General features: G+C 40.8%; 1 protein-coding gene across 1 annotated transcript in view; it reads left to right on the top strand.

Annotated features, from left to right (window-relative positions):
* Positions 1–4,611: 4,611 nt before the first annotated feature.
* The window catches only part of GADL1 (glutamate decarboxylase like 1), a 115,238-nt gene continuing 97,176 nt past the window's right edge, over positions 4,612–22,673 (top strand). Inside the window, exons 1-8 of the mRNA XM_058657030.1 lie at positions 4,612–4,618; positions 5,174–5,346; positions 8,731–8,857; positions 12,228–12,318; positions 15,714–15,820; positions 16,541–16,656; positions 20,992–21,071; positions 21,194–21,248. Coding sequence (XP_058513013.1) covers positions 4,612–4,618; positions 5,174–5,346; positions 8,731–8,857; positions 12,228–12,318; positions 15,714–15,820; positions 16,541–16,656; positions 20,992–21,071; positions 21,194–21,248 — 756 coding nt within the window. The remainder of the gene's footprint in view (positions 4,619–5,173; positions 5,347–8,730; positions 8,858–12,227; positions 12,319–15,713; positions 15,821–16,540; positions 16,657–20,991; positions 21,072–21,193; positions 21,249–22,673) is intronic.

Genomic DNA, 22,673 nt, shown 5'->3' with positions numbered 1-22,673 from the left:
TGCTTTAGAAGTACGAAATTGTGTCCAAATAGTTGAGTGTGGTTGATGAGACAAGGGAAGTCATGTGCTTGTACTTGCCTTTTTTTGGGCAAAAAAAGCATGATATTTGGACTGATGTTGCCTGGCTTTGAATTGTGGCTCTAACAGTTACTAGCTATGTGCTATGGGCAATTCTCTTCATCTCCCTTGCCTCAGCTCTCCTGTCTGTAAAATGGAGTTAATCAAAATGCTTTCATAGTGTGTTAGCTATAAGGCTGAATGAAGTAAGTCATATGAAATGTTCGGCTTTGGGCCAACATTGTGGCTCAGCAGGATAAGGTGCCGTATGTGACCCTGGCATTCCATGCTGGACTACTGGTTCTTATACAGCTGCTTGCTTCTTTTCCAGCTCTTTGCTAATGCACCTGGGAGGTAGAAGAAGATAGTTCAAATGTTTTGGGCTCCTGGCTCCCTGTCCACTCCCAGAGGGGACCCGAGAGAGTTTCAGGATCTTGACTTGGGTCAGACTCAGTCCCTGCCTCTGTAACCATTGGGCAGATAACCAAGGAATGGAAGATGCTTTTCCTCTCTGTTTCTGCCTCTCTGTCACTCCGCCTTTCTTGTAAATAAAACATCTAAGAAAAAAAAATGCTCAGCTTGTTCAAGCCTGGTTCTTTTAAGTGTTCATGAGATGTTAGCTTCCATTGTCATTTTATAAGCACAGCTACTATTGCTATTGTGCTCTCTCTCTCTCTCTTTTTTTTTTTTTTTTTTTTGTGCCACACTGAAACCAGAAAAGCTACAGGAAATGATTAAGTTACCTAGGTGGTTGTACTGTGTTTATTTTTTTGCCAAGATTGTTTCAGACTCCTTATGCTAAGACAAGTCCATATGCTTTGACTTCAAGCATCCTGAATTGTATGTAACTGGAATGTTGTTAATTGGGTGACCTACAATATTTGATATACAGCAAAAATACATGAGAAATACTGAGGGCTCAGCAAATATGCTTAGTAAGCATGTCTGGTTAGTTTTAACTGTCTTAATTGTGCATGGCTACAAAGTCCAGGTTTCCTAAAATGTTAGTTGTGGTTCTGTGATGCCACAGAGCTCAGAATATTGCTATTCACTGAGAAGAGGTTAGTGGAAGGACTTTGGGGAGCTCACCTAATCGGAGAGAGATTATTTTCAGATCAGAGAAAGACAGAAACCAGAGCAATTCTGAGATCCTGTATCATTGAAGGAGCTACCAAAGGGATCCTTGCTTAACTGGCAGTCTCACCAAAATTGTGTCCTGGAAGAAGCATAGCCGTCTTTCTCAAGCTTTCTTCTTGTTTTCTAGCTTGGAAAAATGCGGTGTGAGAAGGAGGAGCATTGTTGTGTCTGGCATTAGAAGTGAAACATGTCTGCCATGAAAAGCTGCACATAGGGCCAGCGTTATGGTGCAGGTGGCTAAGACTCGTTTCCACTGCTAGCATTGCTTAAGGGAGCATGGGTTCAAGCCCCCGCTTCTTCACTTCTGATCCAGCTCGTTACTAATAGCCTAGGAAAGCAGCAGAGGATTGTTTAAGCCCCTGCCATTCATGTTGGAGTCTCTGAAAAAAAAAAACCAACAACAAAAACCCAGGCTCCCATCTTTGCCGTCGTGACCATTGGAACAGAGGTGGAAGACCTCGTTGTTTCTCGCTGTGTCTTTCTCCCTCTCTCTTACTCTGTCATTGAAAGAAATAAATAACCTTAAGGAAGGAAGGAAGGAAGGCAGGAAGGCAGGAAGGAAGGAAGGAAGGAAGGAAGGAAAGAAGAGAGAGAGAGAGAGAGACAGAGAGAGAGAGAGAGAAAGGCATGAGAAGGCAACACAGCTGCTGTGATTCCCTGGACAATAAAAGCCTAAATTTCTACTAATGAGGTTTTTAAAAGCCTGACTTTTTCCTGTGTGCTTCAGAATAGCACTGTAGCACTGCCTACTGACATAACCAGGGTTTCCAGAATAATTGTCCCCTTTCCCATTTTATTTTTAGTACCTAAAAAACACTTTTAAAAAAAAAAAAAGTGGGGAAGTACCTTCAAATGCATAGCATTATCACCTAAAAGCTCACCCAGGGCTTTAGCATTTGACCCTAAACCATGCTAAATGCATCCTTTCAAGTTGAAAGATAAGTGAAAGTAAAGGATAGTACTAAAATTCATCATGGGAAGCCAGTTTCCCCTTCAGGGAGAGGATAAAAGATGGGGCCTTGCTGCAGATTCTGGCATTCTCAAATTGGAGCATCTTCCTGTGACATTTCTATCTGGGGCCTTGGTGAGGACCATTTGTGTTCGCCCATGATAGAACTGAAGGCTTTCTAACGCTGCCACATTATGCTAGGACATTTGACTTTAAAGCAAAGCTGGAGTCTAAGGCATAATAAGTGTTAATACTGTTAGAACGCTCAGTAAGAATAGAAGTATTTGAAATACATGTATTTCGAGAGTTTCTTTAAATAGACACCAGCGCATTTAAAGTGTGTTTAAAATATAAGGCACTGTGTGAGGTGCAGTGCTGACTTCTAAAAATTGTTTCTGTAAAATTCCACAACTCAATGAACAAGCACATCACAGGGAAGAGAGAGGTCCCGTTAAGGAAAGAGGAAGCAGCAAAACCGAAGTCTGGGGAGATATTGGTTAGCTATCTGGATTGACATGCCAGGATTATTTCGGTAGAGGGCTATTTTGGGTAGGCAGTAACCTTTCTGCTGAGATATAGATTTCCCTGCTGACTTTTAACCTTTAGTCAAGGATTGGCAGCTGTACAGCTCTGAACATATTCTGTTCCAGCCTTCTGCCTCTACTTAAAAGCTGCAAGTTTGAAAGGTTTAAAGGCACTGAAGATGACTTTACACAAACCATTGAGCTGTTTCCTATCTGCAGAAAATGGCTGAGGGATTGGGGGAGTGAATCAGCATCTTTAATGTGCAGGATCCTTTAAATATAGGTTTCCAATGTAAAGTTAAGATTACTGATAGGGACCAGTGTTTTGGCCTAGTGACTTAGATACCTGCATCCCAGATTGGAGTACTTGGGTTCAAGTCTGACTCTCCTTCTATTTCTAGCTTCCTGGTAACATGCACCCTGGGGGAAAAAAAAAACAAACTAGGTCATGGTTCATATTTTTAAGTCCCTGCCTCCCACATGGGAAAACTGGATAAAGTTCTGAGCCCCTTGCTTCAACTTGGCACAGTACTGCTGTTGTGGATGGACTCAACTCTCTCACTCTACCTCTCTGAATAAATAAAAACTATAAAGAAACAGTAGCATAATAAATACTGAGGAGGTGGGCATTTAGCTTTGTTTTTTTTTTTTTTTTTGAGATGCTCGTTACAGCAGCCATATTCCATCATGGAGTCCCTGGGTTTGATTCTCAGTTCTAGATCTCCAGCTTGTTACCAAGGCTAACCCGGGGAGGCAGTGGTGACGGCTTAAGGAACTGGGATTTGACCATTTATCTAGGAGACCTTGACTGAGTTCTGACTCCTGACTTGAGGCATGGCTGCTGTGTGCGTTTGGGGAGGGAAGTAGCAGATGGAATCTCTGCCTGCTTTTCTCCCTTGCCTTTCAGATGGAGAAACCCGCGATGTTTATATTTTCCCTTTCTACTTTAAGGCTGATTCATTAAACAGGAAGATACTTTCATTTTTAAAACACTGCAAGAGAGCACGTGTGTGTGAGTTAGACACGTGCTTGTATTTACAAAGACCTTTGTGTACATGTCTAAAAGGTATCTGCCAGAGTGAATCAAATGGGTCACATTTACATTTTTTGAGCTCTTCCACACTCCCTGGTGCTAAACAAGATGCTGCAGGAATGGAAAATAGAACTTTCTTCCTGGGCAGACTGTGTAATCCAGTTCACGAGCAAAACGACTGGAGCTACCCATACCTAAAGGAACAGGGCGCGCACACTTGCAGGCGTGGATCTGTGTGCTCCAGTCCTTCAAGACAGAAGCAGCTAGCTCTCTCCCTTTGAAGATTTCACTCTTGACTGTCTTGAAGATAACCAGATGAGCCCTCTGCACTCCTGCCATGCACATACATCAAACACAGGCTGGGCCTTTATGAAATTTAATTTGATATTCCAATCCAGAAAGGTGTTCCTGTTTCCTTGAGTAAAACAATGTGTGTGTGGTCAGGTGCTATTCTCTGCATCTTCACACAGAATATAATCCAAATTCTGACATGCTACATGAATTTTCACAAAGAAATGCAGGTAGAAGCTTGCCACCTCCATCCAGTGATTTGTGTAGTCAATGCGTCAGGTGCTAAAAGTCAAAACAATTCATTCTAGCTAATTTTTTTAAAAAGTTTTATTTAATTTTTGTGGAAGCGCAAGAGAGAGCGAGAGAGAGCGAGAGAGAGCGAGAGAGAGCGAGAGAGAGAGAGAGAGAGAATGTTATATCTGTTGATTCATTCCCTAAATGGCTACTATAGCTAAGATTGGTCAGGCCAAAGCCAGGGGTTGGGAACTCCATTCTGGTCTCCCACATGGATGCCATGGACCAAGTACTTGGGCCATCTTCCGCTGTGTTCGAAGCCATATTAACAGAGAGCTGGGTCAGAAGTGGAGCAGTCAGAACTCAGATGGGCATTCTAATCGGGGATGGCAGGTAAAATACAGAGTCGCTTTCCCGCCCTGTTCTCTGAAGGCAGGACTCTGCTCCTTCCACCCTGCTCTGCTGTGGGAGTGTTGAGGGATGTTTTTAAAGATAAGTTGCGATAGTTATCATTTTTATGTTTGTGGGAATGCCAAGCAATATGCTGCACTCCTTTGAGGAGCGGCACTTTGCAAATAACCTAACTATGGAAGACATTGTTTTTTCAACTTCAGATAGCATCCAGTATAGGGGTTGGCATACACAATAACTCCCTCCTGCTTAGACCCCAAATTATGCCAAATAGACGGCTATCCACTCTGTGTCCTGACAACCTGATCCAAAGGAGCAAATATAATAGGATATATATATACCTAACTGGTAAATTGTGAGCTTCCTGGAATTGTGCTTAGCTCTGTGTTGTGGTTATTTGAATGCCCGGCGAGACCCCTTTATGTTTTAAGAGAAGACATGTCGTGTGGAGCTGGGAGAAGAGTCTGTTTCTTATCTGAGCACTTTGTTGTGTGACTTAATGAGATTCTCAATCACACTTTGTGTCTCTGCTTCTAGGAGATGTTGATCCACAAGACAGAGCTCCAAGTAAGAAGGGTGCAGTCCTTGTGGATGGCATTATACTGAATGGCCCCGCAACAGATGCAAAAGCTGGAGAAAAATTTGTTGAAGAGGCCTGTAGGCTGATCATGGAAGAGGTGGTTCAGAAGGCTACAGATATCAATGAGAAGGTAAAAATAAAAGAAATTCCAGCAATGGAAAAGATAGGTGTTTTTTTTCCCCCTCTGAGCGTGGCTGTCCCTAAAGGAAAGCAGTGCAGAGGGGAAGGGTGTGGATTTTTCATTTTCTTGAGGCTGTTATCTCAAGGAGATGTCCAGATACCAAGGTCTGGGGTCATGTCATCTTTGTTTGCTGGAATGTTAGGGAGACTGCATAGTTTGCTACATAAGCCCATGAACAGGCTATAATTAATAGCTGATCTACTTTATACATGCTTGAAAACATACTTTGCTCTTCATTTTCATGTGTATCTTGTTTTGTTGCTAAAGTGAGCAAATTATGTTTAAAAAATTTATCGAAAAGTCCTATCAGGAAGCTGTCTGAGTTTAGGCTAGAAAGCTTGTTAAATTTAACTCCTGGCTGATAGCAGTAATTGGTTCTAGGTTATGAATTCAGGTTCAAATTCAGATTCAAGTGGAAACTAGGACTATCCCGGATAAATTGTTAAGAGTTTTTCTGACGTGCTGGGCACTATTACAAAGACCATTCTGTATGTATCTATGTATCTAATGCTTAAAAAATCCCGCAGGGCTGGCACTCTATTATTGTCATTTTAGAGAAGAGGACGCAAAAAAAAGATACAAAGAGGTCAAATACTTGCCCAAGACAATGCATTAGTAAGTGTCAAAACTGCGACTATGGAACAGGCAACCTGCCTTTAGAATGTGTTCTCTTTTTCCTTAGGGCTTGAAATCACTAAATAATCCTTTTACTTATTCATTGCTTTTCATTTTGGAATTGACTTACCAAGAAATGGACATATAGAATATTTTTATTCTAATTATATTAGCCAGTAATAAGTAACTATTTTAAATGTGATGATATTTATTTTAAATTATTGATCACATGTATTTGGAAAAACTAGATGGCCATAAGATGTGAACTTTGAATAGATTTTTAAAAAAATCACTGTTGATTGTTCTTATTCATGGAAATTAATAATCTATAATTGTATATTTTCCAGTGTTTACACTTCTGCAATAGTTCAGATCTGCTTTATTTTGGAGCACTTTTCTCCTCCAGCAAGTGTTTTTAATTGGCTTTTTTTCAGTCATTAAATATTAACTGAGTGCTAGCTACAGGCAAAGCATTCTATCTGGCCCTGGAGGATTAAAAAGAAAGATAGATAAAGGCCCAGCTTTGAAAAGAATTTATAATCTAACTGGAAGGGTAGGTTTTCCTTGAAAAGGAGTACAGAGGACCCCAGAGAGAATGTGTGAGATGCCATGAAGTTGGAGCAGACTTTTGGAATTTTCCAGAGGAATGGGAAAGATGAGCTTTGGCATGGAATGCAAAGGTAAGATTATGTTGGAGAGAGACAAGTAGGGGTAAGGGTGCTTATGTTTAGGGGTATTCAATAAAATAAGAAAGGAATAAGAAGAGGATGGAATGCATTTAACATAGCAGGAGGACCTTTTGGCCTGGAAAGAACTTACTTTCTTAGCAGGAAATAAGATGAGAAGACAAGGTCCAAGATCCTAATGCCACTAACATAATTTACTGTGTTTGAGATCCCACAGGACAGCATTGAAAGCAGCCTGTGATACATCCTTGTGCTTAGTAAGGTGACTGCTCCTAGTGCCCTGTCCAGCTGCATTTTTTTTTAAAATGGAGGTATAATTTATGCTCAGTAAATTGTACGTTTTGAGTGTCAGACCATGAGTATTGACAAGTCATGTTGCCACCACTATCATCAGGATATAGGGCATTCCTGTCATTCTCCAAGGTTTCCCCGGCTCCTGATGCTCAACATCCTTTCTCTGCCTGTCCCAGGAGACAACTGGTCGACTTTCTCATCTTAAAGTGTTTGCCTTTCCTAGAATGTTATGTAGAGGAGATCAAATTATGAGTGACCTTTGGAGTCTTGTTTTCCCGCAGCCAAACCTGTGTAAAATTCCTCTGTGCTGACAGTGTATCAGAAATCATTTCTTTCCATTATCAGAAACATTTTGGATTTATCGCTGCCAGTTACAGAACATGCATTTAATGGCACACTTTTCAACAACTTGGCATTTTCTTCTGCTTCTCTTTAACTCCCCATCCCCTAGTCTTCTTACTCCCTGGCTACTCCCTGTCTCTCTCCTCTTCACAGCTAAACTTGTTAAACACGTCTACACTTCCCCTCCCTCTTTCTCCACCTCCTACGTCCTTCCTTCACAGCAATCTGGCCTCTACTCCCACGCCTCTAAGTCAAACTGTTCTTGCCAAGAACGCCTCCATGTTGGGAAATCCCATGAGCACTTCTCAGTCTTTCATCTGATTTCTCAGCAGTATTTAATAATAGTTACCTTCTCCTTTAACATCATTTTTCTTTCTTTCTGGTCTCTCCTGGCAGTCTTCACACCTCACTGGCCTGTCCTCAGAGCATAGATAGGCTCTTTCACCTTTACCTGAATCTTAAGTGTTGTTACTGCCCAGCGGAGATGTAATGTAGACTGTAGGTTCTTTCTGAGACATATCATCATACTCTTTTATGTAATAACAGTGTATGCCTAGAACCCTGCCAATGAGTTTTCACAAAAGTGTTGGACCAACTGGTACATCCTTCTTGGATGTTCTGAAGGTGGCTTAGACCTAAACATACTCCAAGCTCATCAACTTTATCCCATATGCAATCAGATCCTTCATCTCTTGTTCCCATTGCCACCATCATACGTGGGGTCCAAAAGAGAAACTTTACAATTATCTTTGACTCATTTGTTTCTTCTGGCTTCAACATTTAGCTAAAGTCCAAAATCTACTGCTTCTGCATTTTCAGTATCTCTAGAAACTATATGTTCACTCCTACAACATCTAATCTCAGTCAGATGTTCATTTGCTTTGTTTTCTTCCAGTAACCTAATGTTCCAAATTTTAGACTCTTTACAAAGTTAGTAAAGCAACTGTCATAAACACGAATAGAAAATCATGTTATTCTCTTGTTTGGAACATCTCAAAGGTTCCCATAAAACCAAACTGAATTCTTAAAGTTTTTCAGCTGTGCCGTGAGCTACCATGCTTTCAACCTTTGTGGTTTCTGTTAACTGGTTCTAAACCACATCTTGGATTCCCTCTCCCAAAACTTTTATTTGGTTCACCCTGCTCTTATTTTCTGGAGCAGTAGGTTCCAGTTCCAGGATGCCTTTGGCTGTACAACTCCAAGATGGACCCCCCGTTGTTTCCAACATCATCATCTGTATGACTATCATATCTCTTCATGCCAAATGTTGGTTGCACATTTAAGTATCTGTACCTTCCACTTGTCTGGTAGCTTCACAGAATCCATGTTCCTACACCCTCTCAATTCCTGGCTAAGATGGGCACCTAATGAAGTGTGTGTTCTTGTTGATCTGCAGGTTTGTGAATGGAGGTCTCCTGAACAGCTGAAACAGCTTCTTGATTTGGAGATGAGAGACGCAGGCGAGCCACACGACAGACTGCTAGAGCTTTGCAAGGATGTCATTCGCTACAGTGTCAAAACTAGTAAGAGCGTTAACCTGCCACCTTGATCTCTAACTTGGACAGGTCCTTACGTTTGTTAAAGCATTCATTCATCTACCTCTTGATGAAATGAAGTATAGTACTGTTTACAAAATGTGGATTTAAAATAGTGGTTCTGATGTCTCTGCAGTGGAATTTGGATTAATCCCTAATCCAAACTCATTGTCAAGCCCAAAGATGGATTGAGAGAGACGTGGTTGGTGCTGGTGTTTATATTAAATGTTACCTGCTCTTTGCCAATCTCCATACTCCCCTTGTAATTAAGAACCTTCTACTTGTATATTTTATGTTGATCTAAATTGGAAAATACTGTTTTAATTATATGGATTTGTTAAAATTTTAAACTTTTGGTGTCTCAAAAGGTTCAAGAAAGATTAAAGAGGGCATATGGAGGTGGGTGTGGTGGCTCAGTGAGTTAGGCAGTTGCTTGGGACATCTGCATTCCATAGTTGAGGCCCAACTACTTTGCTTCCAATCCAGTTCTCTCCTCATGTACTGCCCAAGTAGTGTGGCACCTGTCACACATGTGGGAGACTCAGATGTAGCTCCTGGCTGCTGACTCCAGGCTTCAGTCAGAGTCCAGTCCTGTCATTTGTGGGCATTTTGGAGGGTTTATCAGCAGATGGGAGATCTTTCTCTCTGTTACTCTGTATTACAAATGAATAAGTACATCTCTAAAAGTAGAGGACACCTATATTATAAATAGATTATTTAGAAGTCAATGACTACCTTTATATCTGATTGTAATAACCAGCTTCTTTCATCAAATGTGGCAGGAAAAAAAAAAGAAAACCTTTAATGGACATAAGAAAAGTAAATCCTTGGTAGGTTTTCATTGTGATTGTTTCACAAAAGTAGTGTGATTATTTGTGAATGCATTGATGGTTACATGTCTTATGGTGAGATATGATTCCAATTTGACTCAATAGCCTAAGCATCCAGTGAGCAAGTTGCAAAAATGGAAGAATACATTTCTAAAATAGGCATTTCTGCATGTGACATAAAGGTAATCTAGTGCTTAAGACCATACAAGCAATATGCTTTGTGAATTCTGACACTGGACTAAATTTAGTGGAAAGAATATAATAAAATCCTGGCTAAACATAATTGGATTGTATTCCCTTAGGAAAGCCTGGTGCATGCATCAAAAACCCAGTTAGCATTTCAGAAGCTGAGATACATATCTTATTATTATAGTGCATGTCAGGAGTGTAGTATGACATTTAATGCAGTAGATTTTCATTTTACTGGATATTTGCCATAATGTTACCATGGAAATCAATCATAAATTAACACAGAACTAAAAAAAAATATTCAAATTACTTGTAGTAACGTCTAGTTTCCTCTGCCAGATCAGACGACGCTTTCCATGTTTTGACTGAAAAGGCATTTTCTTGTGAGATTTTCAATTTTTATTGAATACTGAGTTTAAAGTGGCAAACAACAAACAAATAAAAAAAAAAAAAAAACCCAAGAAATGTTGTGGATTGAATGGGAGGTCACTGAGTAAAACGGTTTTCAAATATTCCAATTTAGAAACAGACCTCCTGCCTCTTTGTTTTCTGTCATGCTGGGCTTGCTGTGATGGGAATGTCAGGCCCCTCAGTCTGGCACTCAGTGTGAATATTCACTCCATGTAAAGCCAAGAACTACTGGGAGACCTTTTTTCTAAATCAGGAAGAACAATCCTGAAAGTCCCAAGAACAGGTTGTCATTGAAGCCGAATCACCTGCTATTGACCTGCTATCGCATCGCTGTGATGCCTTTGCCCTGGTCTGGTCAGAAATGATAGGCCACTCACCGCTGTAACCTGAGATGAACCTGGGGCAAATGAGATGCATTGGAAGTGACAAAATCAACATGGAGATTTCCAGAACATAAAAGCAGCGGGCTCTGATACACGGTCAAAGTTCCAAGACTTTGAGATGTCTCAGGGATTCTGGTTCGGGTGTGAATGGTAGAAAATAAAGCAGTAAACCAAAGCTCTTAAAAGATTGCTTAGGATTTGTGTGGTGGCATAGCAAGCTGATCTTCATCTGACGTGCCAGCATCACATATGGGTGCTAGTTCAAATCCGGGCTGCTCCACTTCCAATCCAGTTCCCTGCTTATGCCTTGGGAGTGCAGTGGAGGATGACCTAAGTCCTTGGGCCCCTGCACCTACATTTGAGCTTTGAAAGAAACTCCTTGATCTTGGCTTCAGATCAGCTCAGCTCTGGCCCTTATTGCCACTGGAGAAGCAAACTGGCGGATGGAAGATCTCTCTGTCTCTATCTTTCCTTGACTGTCTGTAACTCTGCCTTTCAAATAAAAATAAAATAAATCTTTTTTTAATAGATTTTATTATTATTGGAAAGCCAGATATACAGAGAGGAGGAGAGACAGAGAGGAAGATCTTCCATCCTATGTTTCACTCCCCAGGTGAGCCGCAATGTGCCGGTGCACGCGGATCCGAAGCCGGGTACCAGAAACCTCTTCCGGGTCTCCCAAGCGGGTGCAGGGTCCCAAGGCTTTGGACCGTCCTCGACTGCTTTCCCAGGCCACAAGCAGGGAGCTGGATGGGAAGTGGAGCTGCCGGGATAAGAACCGGCGCCCATATGGAATGCCGGGGCGTTCAAGGCAAGGACTTTTAGCCACTAGGCCACGCCGCCGGGCCCCAATAAAATAAATCTTTAAAAAGAAGAGCACTTGAATTTTACTTAGACTGTGGGATGACTTTTCAGCAGTTTGTCCATGCACACAATCTTATTTTGACTTTTAAAAATTAGGAAGCACTTTCTGTTCAGTGAAGTGCACGCATCTTAAACATCCAGCTCAATGGGTTTGTACATAGCTGTGCATGTTGAACGTATCACCCAGAGAGATACTGTGATTGTTTCTGATAGGACAGAGACTCTCTCAGTGCCTTCCAATTCAGAAATGCCTACACATGAGCACCAAGAATTCCAGGCTTCTCTGAGCGCTGCTTGATTAAGCAAATGAGCCCTGCTTCCAACTGTATAACAGGCCTTGAGCCTACTCTTCAGCTGTTCTTCCCCATCCTACTTGGATGTGCACACATGAGATCCTGTTGGTGGAAACTTGGCACTTGATTCAAAGAGTTGGGATACAGGGATATGTGAGTAGAACTATGTCAAGAGACACTACTAAATTATTAAAGTACTAAAATCTAAAAAAAAAAAAAATTCCAGGCTTTGCGTCCATAAGACAACATTGCTTGGGTTGAATGCCACATAAACAGAAACATGCCACATATACTGCTGTGTGTGTCTGTTTACATTTGGAGTATCGTTGTACTGAAAGTGTCTATTTTTTATTGCTGCATAAATGAATACTCTGTTTTCAATTCACAGATCACCCACGATTTTTCAATCAGTTGTATGCTGGACTTGATTATTACTCCTTGGTGGCACGATTTATAACAGAAGCATTAAATCCAAGCGTGTAAGTGTCATGATCCTGGAATGTCATAGCAAATATGAATTAGAGATTTTTTTCAAATAGAGGAAATTTTATTTAATGCATTTCTATTTGATTATTTCTTCTGCATGGTCTCATAATAAATAATGGAACGGTTTTTTTTAATGACATTTAGCAGTTTTCTAAAAGTCGTGTGATTTGTAGTGGCACTGTGAAATGGTAGGCAGAAACTGCTGTTCCATTGAACAGAGGACTGCTTAAGCCATGTTTTAGCACTCCTGTATGAAAAATCCTATCTGCTAAGCACTGGAGAGATATTGTGGATGTAAGCCAACCTGGGTATGAGAGAGATGCTAATCACCCACACAATGTTAAGAAACAATTCAGATTTGTAAAGAGAGTTACATGCTACTAGAACTATAAATGAGACATTTTTTTCATTGTTGGGAGTGCAGGAAAGCCTCTCTGAGTAAATGATAGTAAAGAACTAAAAAATGGTTAAGAACTAAGTAGACAGAGAGGACTGTGCTCCAAGTAGAAGAAACAGAGTGTACCAAGGCTCTGTAGTAGGAGGCAGCATGATACATTTTATGAATTAGAAATTCAGTGTGCATGTAGTTGGAGAGGTACATGATATACAGCAGAAAACCAGGAGCAAGAAGCCAATCAAGCAAAGCCCATTGGGCCATGTTGGTGAGTGATTCTGAGTCTACTGAAAGCCATGCAAGGTTTGTAACAGGCTATGCTGTGGAAACGATTGCTGACATTGTAAACAGCACAATGGAGGACAACAATTTGCAGTGCATCACCATAGGCAGGTGAGAGATGGACTTTAATGGTAAGAGTGGAGAGAAAAATACACATGTTTAAGAGAGAAAATTTGGGCTTAGCGGCATGGCCTAGTGGCTAAGGTCCTCGCCTTGATCCCATATGGCCGCTGGTTCTAATCCCGGCAGCTCCACTTCCTCTCTATCTCTCCTGCTCTCAGTATATCTGACTTTGTAATAAAAATAAAATAAATCTTAATAAAAAAAAAGAGAGAAAATTTAAAGGACTGGATAATGTGTTGATGACTCAGAAAAATGGAGAAATGAGAGAAGTTCCTGAGATGCCTGCTTTTTCAGGGTTTCGTAGGTGAGTTCATGCCTGCGTCTTTCACTGAGATATTAAGCCCTGGGAGAGGCAAACGGTTTTCAAGTGTAGTATGGAAGAGGCAAGATCAAGAATTCAATTCCCAATTGTGAGCATTTGTGTCTGCTGTCACTTTAAGATACACAAGAACACAATCCACCACACTGAAAGATATCTAGATATGAAATTCTGACATCCATAGGAAAATATAAATGCAAAAGTGTTACGTTAACTTATGATGCAACTGACATAGTGGACATGAACAAGATCCTGTAAACTGGTCATTCTCAACCTTCATTAGAATGAACATATAAGCTTTAAAACCTAGCTAGATAGAAGGCAGATTAGCCAGATAACAATAAGTCTGAATTTCTGAGTGTGTGCCCCATTGATTGATACATTTCCCAAACTTAACAGGTGGTTTTAAATTGCTGGTCAAAATTGGAGAGTACCCTCCAGCTATCTGGTTGATATAGAATGAAGATAGAGCCGGGCTTGAGGGTGGGCCTGGAGGATAGCCAACATTTTTTGGTTGGCTAGGAGAAAGAAGATCTGCCTACAGTGGAGAGAGAGAGAGAGAGAGAGAGAGAGAGAGAGAGAAAGAAGGTGTTGAAAATCAATAGAGTAGCGACAGAAACCATGGAAGAGAGTGTGTCCTTTGTTGTTCAGTATTTAAAATGAAGATAGAAAAAAATGAAAAATGTCCACTTGATTAGCAACATGGAGATCCAACAAGAGACCTTTTATTAGACCATGAGGGCAGATACCATGTCAGAATGGTGGAAGAGGATGTGGTGGTTAAGTCAGGAGAGACAATAAGATTACACAATGTTTTGAACTGGTTTTATAGGTTCAATGTTTTATTTTTTGTTTTGTTTTATTTTGTTTGTTTTGACTTCCTCATCTCAGCTTTCTACCTGGAATATTTAAAGGTTTCTAATTGCTGCAAAGCAGAACCGTCTACCTAAACTGTGACAATCTGTGAGTGTATGTTCTGCCACACTCCCCTCTATCTCCTGGCCTATTTCCAGGTTTATAGTTGAGAAAGTGTTATACTCATTTTAAAAAAACTGTGTCAGTTCACATAAACAAATACACATTTTTTTTCATAGACTTGGTGTGTGTACTTTAGCTTCATCCATGATTAAAAATAGAAGCTGTCTTAATTTTAAAAAGACAGTATCTGTGTAGGGCTGAGAACCTAACTTGGCATTACATAGTAACTGTTCCACATTTAATTTTGTGCCTCTATCCCCAAACCTTCCTTACCAGATGTTAAAATAATTAGATTAAATTCTGTGACTATAATGTGTGTCAGCTTAGCATATATATTTAGAGTATACATTTATTCAGATACAATTTTATGTAATCACCTAATTGAGAAGTAAATTGTAGATATTTAGTCGCCCCCGGAGAGAGGAAGACTCAAACGTTAAAACTCAAGGCTCCATGGCTCTCATAGTTTGGGTCCCCTGGGAAGCTGCTACAGATGGAGTTTGGTAATAGGAAGCTTATTCAGGAATACCCTTGAAACCAATGGCAGTGACGGGGGGAGTGGGCAGGGATGGAATCAAACTGCTGTGCAAGCTCAGTGGCAGTCTGAGCTGATGGCACTGTGACCAGGCCTTTTACCACCAGCTCAGGGAAGGGGTGTGGCATTGAGGAGGTATCTTTCTTCAGTTCAGGCAATCCTTAAAGGGATTAACCCAGAGAAGATCTCCATCAAGGGCATTCCAGCCTAGAGCAACAAATCCCTCCACATTAGGGGATTGGCAGTAGTAGTGAGAGATATCTCCTGATAAGCTTTTCATTTGAACAAGCATAGAGAGTGTGATAGAGGAAACCCTAGTTGAGGACAGATAGTCTCCAGGTAGAACATGTTGAACTATTAGCATATGCATGGCAATAAGCTAATCAGTCCTGGTCAACATGGTGATGACTCTTCTTTAGACAGCGATGGATCAGTATCCACAGAATACAGAGTGCAATGGCTACTGCTTATGGCTAAGGCAAAAATGAGTGCACTGCCTTTATCTCTTCTCTTGGGACTGAAAGTTTACTCTAAGTTAGAACTGCTGGTGTAGCTTGTGTATCCCTAAGTTTACCCCATATTAGCACTTAACTAACTATGGCTAACACCATCAATGATGAAATAATTCTGTATTTCCGAAGACTATCTACGCTTTGGCGAACACTTGATGAAGTAAACTCTTTGTGCATTTCTTGAGACACCGAAGGGATGTTCTGACTCTAGTCATAGAAGTGAAGTGTTTTTTATATCTATCTAGTTATACGTATGAGGTGTCCCCAGTGTTTCTGTTAGTGGAAGAAGCGGTTCTGAAGAAAATGATTGAATTTATTGGCTGGAAAGAAGGGGATGGAATATTTAACCCAGGTGAGTACAATTAGATATTGCCATCACCCTTCCATGATAAGCATCCAAAACTTACTCATATCAGGAACAACACTTGCAGTTCCACACTTTACAAAACACTGGGTATGAACAAAGATACTTGGTGAGAATCTAGCTTTTTGCCTTTCTCCAAAGAGATAATATTCTGACCATACAATGAATATCTGATGCACATCTTTAAACAAATAAGATGTCTATCATTTAGGACCTTTATCTGCTATTAGCTCATTTACTTGCTCTTGGGATTCTAGAAGGGTTATGACAAGCCTTCAGGTTTTCACTCAGTTTTTACTGGAGAAGACATCAGAATCACATTTGTTTATCCTGGAACCACCTAATTTTTAAGCGCTGTGTGAACATGGGTTGGCATTTCAATGCTATTTACCAGGTGGTTGACAGAAAACATTATAATCTGTGGAGATCTAGGTGCTGACCATCGCTCCAGACCTCATAGATTTAAGCTGTTTGGAAAATCCATGCAATGAAAGAATCAACTAAAATGTTCCCCTTTGCTGAGACTGGAGATTGTGATCGTGTCTATGTGGACCACAGAGTAGTGGGTTGGGGACAATGCTGGGGAAGCTTTCACAGTGAGTGTCGCTAGACTAGCATGGCCACAGCTGTTCACACTGTAACTTATCAAAAACTTAAGGAACTATTACTTCATGCTATAATCACGCCATTTTCATTTTGTTTTTGCAGGTGGTTCAGTGTCGAATATGTATGCAATGAACTTAGCTAGATACAAATATTGTCCCCATATTAAAGAAAAGGGATTGTTTGGGTTGCCAAGATTGATTGTTTTCACATCGGATGAGGTAAAAAATATTATTCTTGATATTGTATATATACACATATATAATATATATTCATATATATTTTATATATGAATATGGTATTAAAAAGCGCTTGTTGAGCACACTGGTGTGATTTGTCCTATTCATGTGTGACTATTATGCTCAAATATAGTATTTTGTTCTAAAGGTATTTTTATGAGTCTGTTATGGCAAATTCAGCATCAACCACTCTTGTAAACTCAACAATATTCATAGTTCACAACATTTTCTTTGAGAAAGACATTTAATTTGAAAATGTTATCTCTCCCTGAATATCTTCTCATTGAATATCTCATTTATTAGAACATAGATGAACACTACTAAGCAGAGTTCTTGTAACACTGATTATTTTGATTGGCTAATATAAGGGAGTTGGGTCTTCTTTTTCAAGGAAAAAAAAAGATACTTGTAACATGTGCACACACACAGTTGTGTGTTCTGTATCTCTTACTCTATTCCCCATTTCTAGTTTTTTTGGCCAGTGAAATAAAAGGTCAGATTGTGGATAAGTACATTGGCTTTGGGTGAGGTGAGGGTTCCTGGATTCAAGTCCAGTCCCTGCTACTTACTGAATAACTTTGAGTAAGTTTTTTTTTTTTTATCAACTTCTTTGTGCCTCTATTTCCTAATTTATGAAATCTGAATGAACCATTTGTTCTTCAGTCTAGCACATTTCCCCCAAACCCAACACTGTAGTCTGCAGTTTAGGTGGGCTGCCTCCAGTGGCTGAGCTCGCTAGCATGGCTGGAGGTTGACTGACTGACATAGCTGTGGCCCAGCAAGGATACATCCTATGACTGTGCTGTGCTCCAGCTATCCTTGTCTTCTAGGGAGGACAGGTGGTCAATTAATTCTTTGTCACGCCAGAAAATTGAAGGTGCTAAAGGACATTATTATACCAAAAAAGTCTGAGTAATTTAATTTGTAGGTATGAATAGATCGAAAGTGTTACAGAGAAAGAGGGAAAAGCAAGAGAGATCTATTTTTCTCTCTCTCTTTAGCCACTCCCCCCACATACACACACATTCAGAGAGAAAGAGAGAGAGAGAGAGAATCTTCCATCAACTGATTTACTTCCAGATAGCTAGAATAGCTAGTCCTGGACAAGTCAAAATCCAGAAGCTTTATCTGAGTCTTTGGTGCAGGTGGCAGGGGTTCAAACACTTGGGAGAGTTTACCCTGCAAGCAGTCTCTTGTTATGGAGAGGATGTCTTGGGCAGGAGGGCCTTGAAAATGCTGAGTTAAGGATCAACCTGAGTCATCACCTGTTGCCTCCCAGAGTGTACACTGGAAGCTGGAATACACAGTACAACAAGGGCTTGAACCTATCCACTGCAGTGTGAGAGGCATCCTAAATTGTGTTTTCATTGCTAAGTCGAACAAATACCCACCCCGCATCATTTCCATTCGTGTTTTAATGACCATCTTCGCTACCGTTACTACTAATGAATTGATTACTGAGCTAAAAGAGAGAATTAAAGACGTTTACATTTATCAGGGAGTTCTCAACCCTATTGATTGTTTTTGCTGCCCCTCCCCTTTTTTAGTATTTTATCTGTGACCCAGTAGGTTTTCTTGCACCATCTTCTCAAGTAATTGTTTCTAGTTTCTGCACTGCCTTGTATTATCCCAAATCCATTTTACATGATCCGGCTTCAGGGATTGTTTGTAATTCAGTCATCGACAGAGATCTGAAAGATGATGATGGAGACCTTTGTAGTGTCTGTCTATCCAGTGTCATCTCCACAGGGCTGAATGGGGTACAAACAGAAGGACTCTGTAGAGGAAAGCTATAAACCATTGGCTTGGCTAGCACTTAGATATGAATTCTGTGGGTGTAAAGATAGTCTAGGTTTGTAAAGTTTTAGAAAATTCTAATCACTTTTGGAGTCACTATAAGGTAGGGATTATTGTTTCCACTAACAAAGAAAGAGAAAAAGAAACTTCGCACCAGTTTGCTAATCGATTAGCTTTAGTTCCTTTCTAGAATGGCCAAGCCTACAAGAAGGCAGGTGTATTCATCATAGTCGTTCTTTTTAACATGTTGGACCTTTGATGCCTCGCTCAACTCAGCTCTCTACTCTGGGGTACACTGCAGGCTCTCTCAATGGGCATCATCCTTAGGGTGTCTCTCGGAGCTTTGGGGGCTGGAGTCAGTCCATGTGACTTCTGGCTCTAGCCTGTGTAGGAACTGAACAACCAGTGTGTTTTTGGAGAAGCCCTTGAGCGTTCATTGTGTTCATTCCCTTAAAAGATAACAATTATAAAGCCTGGTTTCCCCCGCTAGTTCGTATGAGCATCCCATAGTCAGCATCAGACAGAGTTCCATGGCACGGTGGACTCCAGGAAGAAGTGGCAGCTCATCCAGAAACCCAAGGTCATAGCAAAAAGTCCCGTGGAAATGGGAAAGCCAGACTTCAGCTCAGCACTCTCATGTAGGCACTTTCTGCTCTGTCTTTACAGGAATGAACACCTGCTGATATTTTTGTGTCTTCTGTAGAATTATAAACCAGGAAGGTTAGGACAGAAGGACTGACTTATCTTTTGCCAGTGATTGGCACAGGCACTACTTGTTGCTAAATGCAGCTGCTATTGCTGAATTCCAGCCATCTGGGTGGTGGTGGTGGTGGTTGTTGTTGTTGGCTGGAAATGGCTCAGCATGCCTTCTTCCTTTTCTTTCCATTCCATGGCTCTTTAACTTCTGTGATGCTTCAGTTTTGCAGACATTTTGAAAGATTTCTCCCTATCCATTTGAGGTTGACATTGGCTATACTTTAGCCCTTAAAGATGGCTCCATCCAAGGTACTCTTACTCTGATTACAAGGTCTTTATTTAGCACATCCATTGGTGGAAGATACTTTGCTGTTTTTCAGGGGTAGAGTGCTGTGGTTTTCCTTTCAGGTACATATTGTGGAAAAGCTGCATTTATCATCATAAAATCAATAACTTTGGTTTCCAAGGCCCAAATCACCTTAGCTAGTCCCCTTAGCTATGCCAGCCATGTTACCTCCAGCCAGCATGTGCTGATGCAGTAAGCAGAGAATGAATTACCTCTTCATGTACATTGTTGCTCTCCAATATGCATATGTTCTTGTAACAATCTTAAAAAAAAACACATCCTGCAGGCATTTCTAAGATCTATCATGTTTGATATTTGGAAATTAATTATTTAGCATTGTCTCATTTTTTTCCTGATAGTGCTACCTCTGCATTTATTTTTACAGAGTTAGAAAAGAGCTCCCAATAAAACTCTCTTGACAAAAGAATGAAAAAAAAATTACCACATTTGAGGGAATATATCAAGTTAAGTGTGAAAGCATGACTACTCTTTTAATCTATTCATACCTACAAATTAAATTACTCAGACTTTTTTGGTATAATAATGTCCTTTAGCACCTTCGTTTTTCTGGCGTGACAAAGAATTAATTGACCACCTGTCCTCCCTTAAATATAAAGAACGACGTCCCCATGTTTGAATGCAGATGATTTTGTGAGTTTCCTATAATGGCAGGGGGAGAGGATAGGGCCCCAGAATCCAAGGCATATACAGTAATTATTTGCCAATAGGAAACACCACAGCTGATTTCAGAACCATCTGTTAGCCCCATTTGTACCACAGCTGAGTAGCATGGTTTTTCTGTACTGAACAGTGATATTATTACTTTGGTTATGATTCTAGCCACATTTCTGCATGTCTAATTTCAGCTTTGCCTTTAGTATTTAACAAGATTGGTCAAGTGTCTGATCAGCATTTACAATCCATTGTTTTTTCTTGGGAATAATTAAATTCTTCTCTAGACTGTGATTACAATCTGTGCAATAGAGCTTTGCTGCTTCTTGAAGGGTTTCAAGTTAGCAGTGGGCTAGATTTTGAGTTCCTGTCAATACTGAGCCTTATTAGTAGCATAAAGACAAAACTCTTTTCACGAAAATCATGTGCCAGACTCCATGGTAAGCTTTTTGCATATATTAACCTATTTTAGTCTCTACAAAGGAGTTGGAGTAGGCATTGTTATCACCACCTTATAGATTAGGAAATTGAGGCTTGGAGAGTATGTATGAATTGTTTAAGCTCCCAAGGCCCTCACTGCGGGAGAGCTTGGAGTTAAATGCTGGTTTCTCTGAACTCAACGTCCATGCTCTCAAGCTCAATACTAGGGAACTCAGTGAAATTACTGTTTACTTTCTTTTACGCAAATTTTTTCAAAGCCAGTGGTGCTCAGACACAGTGAAATACGCCCATCTTGATAATAAGCAGTACTGTTTTTGGCTGTGTGCTCAACTTCTCTTGCTTCCCCAATGTCCCTTTTAATTCAGTGTCATTACTCCATGAAGAAAGCAGCTTCCTTTCTGGGGATTGGGACTGACAACGTGTGCTTTGTGGAAACAGATGGAAGGTAATGGGAGTGGGATCCAGAAGCCTCGTGGGTGGCAGGGGTATTTTATATTATTTAAAAAGAAGTACACTACTGTCTGATAGCTTGAACACAACTCAAAGTCTCAATTCTGTGTCCCTTAGAGGTAAAATGATACCTGCAGAGCTGGAGAGGCAAATCTGGCAAGCCAGAAGAGAGGTAAGAGGGGAGAAATAGGGAAACTGGTAGGAGGGGGAGAGGAAGCATGCATGCATGCCTGGGTGTGAGAGACAGAATGCAGGCAGCCAACCTGCTTCTGTGTGGGGGAGACAGAAGAGAACCCATTGGGGGTAAAAGAGGAAAACTCATTTCCAGATGTTCTGTTTCCAGGTGCATGGCTCTCCATGTTCTGTGGAGTTTCTCGGATGTTCTCATTCCCAGGTGGCCAGAGCCTATTCAGACACTGACATCCTCGTATTGAGGAACCTTACACTCAGGGCTAGCAGAAGCACCAAAGATTCGTCTGGCCTCTCTGGGAGGGCTCCAGCACCCACTCTCTTGTTTCACACCTCCCCTTGAAAAAATTCTGCCGCCCAAACCCTTTGTCTGCATTTAGGATCCATCCTGATTTCTAGGTCATCTTCAGTGGCTTTGACACAGGCTGCCCATTATTGCCGCCCCATGTTGGGCCCAGGCTGAGTATTTCAGGGGTAGAATGTCCTCTCTTTTGTAGCTGTCTTCCTTAGCTTCAGCCAACTGCTGGAGAAGGCAAGGCATGGTCCTGGTCACTGGCTCTGATCCAAACAAGGCTGCTTTGTTCAAAGGTGGGTCATTGTTTTTCATGCCAGCCCTTTTGACTTCCTGGACCAAAATCCCACTGGATTTCATTGCACCTGCTTAGTTGCTTATCTCCCCTCATACCACTGCCTCTAGTCTCTCCCAATAAGTTCCCAGAAGGTAGCAACAAACCCAGCCACGTCTGCTGATGGGTGAAAAGCCCAGATTCAATCAACATATCTATTTTTCCAGGAGTCACATGATAAGAACAAGCGCCTTAATTATTTTTGAGTCTTAAAATTGATTTCTATAAGCATGTTTTTTTTTTTTTTACTTTTTCTGGAGTTTTCATGAAAATTCCCCTTTCCTGGGGCATTTTATGTCAGTAAGCATGTTTTGAACTTGTGTACTGTCATTACTGCATGGGTATTGGCCTCTTGTGTACCTCTTTTGACCCGCATTAATTATTTTTAAGCATCCTAATGGCAAGCATATTTGAGAGCTATCTGGTGAGTCAGATGACCAGATTTCTTTGACTCTTGTTAAAGTCTGTGTAACTCGGTGCGGAGTTTGTTCTGTTGTTAACCACAGGTACTGCTTGCTTTAACTTCATCTTTTCTGTGGAAGTTCCTATCGACAAGGCCTCCCATTAAGTCACGGATGCTTGTCTGTGTGGCTGTGCTTTCTTTGCAGTTCCTGAAACTCCCCCCTCCCTTCTCCCTCTCCCTCCCCCACTTCTTTCTTTCTTGAATTTTAAACTTTTCACTATGGGAAACTCCTAGCTTATACAAAGCTAATAGAATGACCCTCCACATACCAACTGTGCAACTTTAGCAACCACTGGCTCAGGTGCCTTCATTTTACTGG

Source organism: Ochotona princeps, chromosome 30 (assembly GCF_030435755.1).
Source record: "Ochotona princeps isolate mOchPri1 chromosome 30, mOchPri1.hap1, whole genome shotgun sequence".
Taxonomy (NCBI): Eukaryota; Metazoa; Chordata; class Mammalia; order Lagomorpha; family Ochotonidae; genus Ochotona; species Ochotona princeps.
The sequence above is the reverse complement of the archived record's forward strand: the minus strand, read 5'-3'. Positions and strand labels throughout refer to the sequence as shown.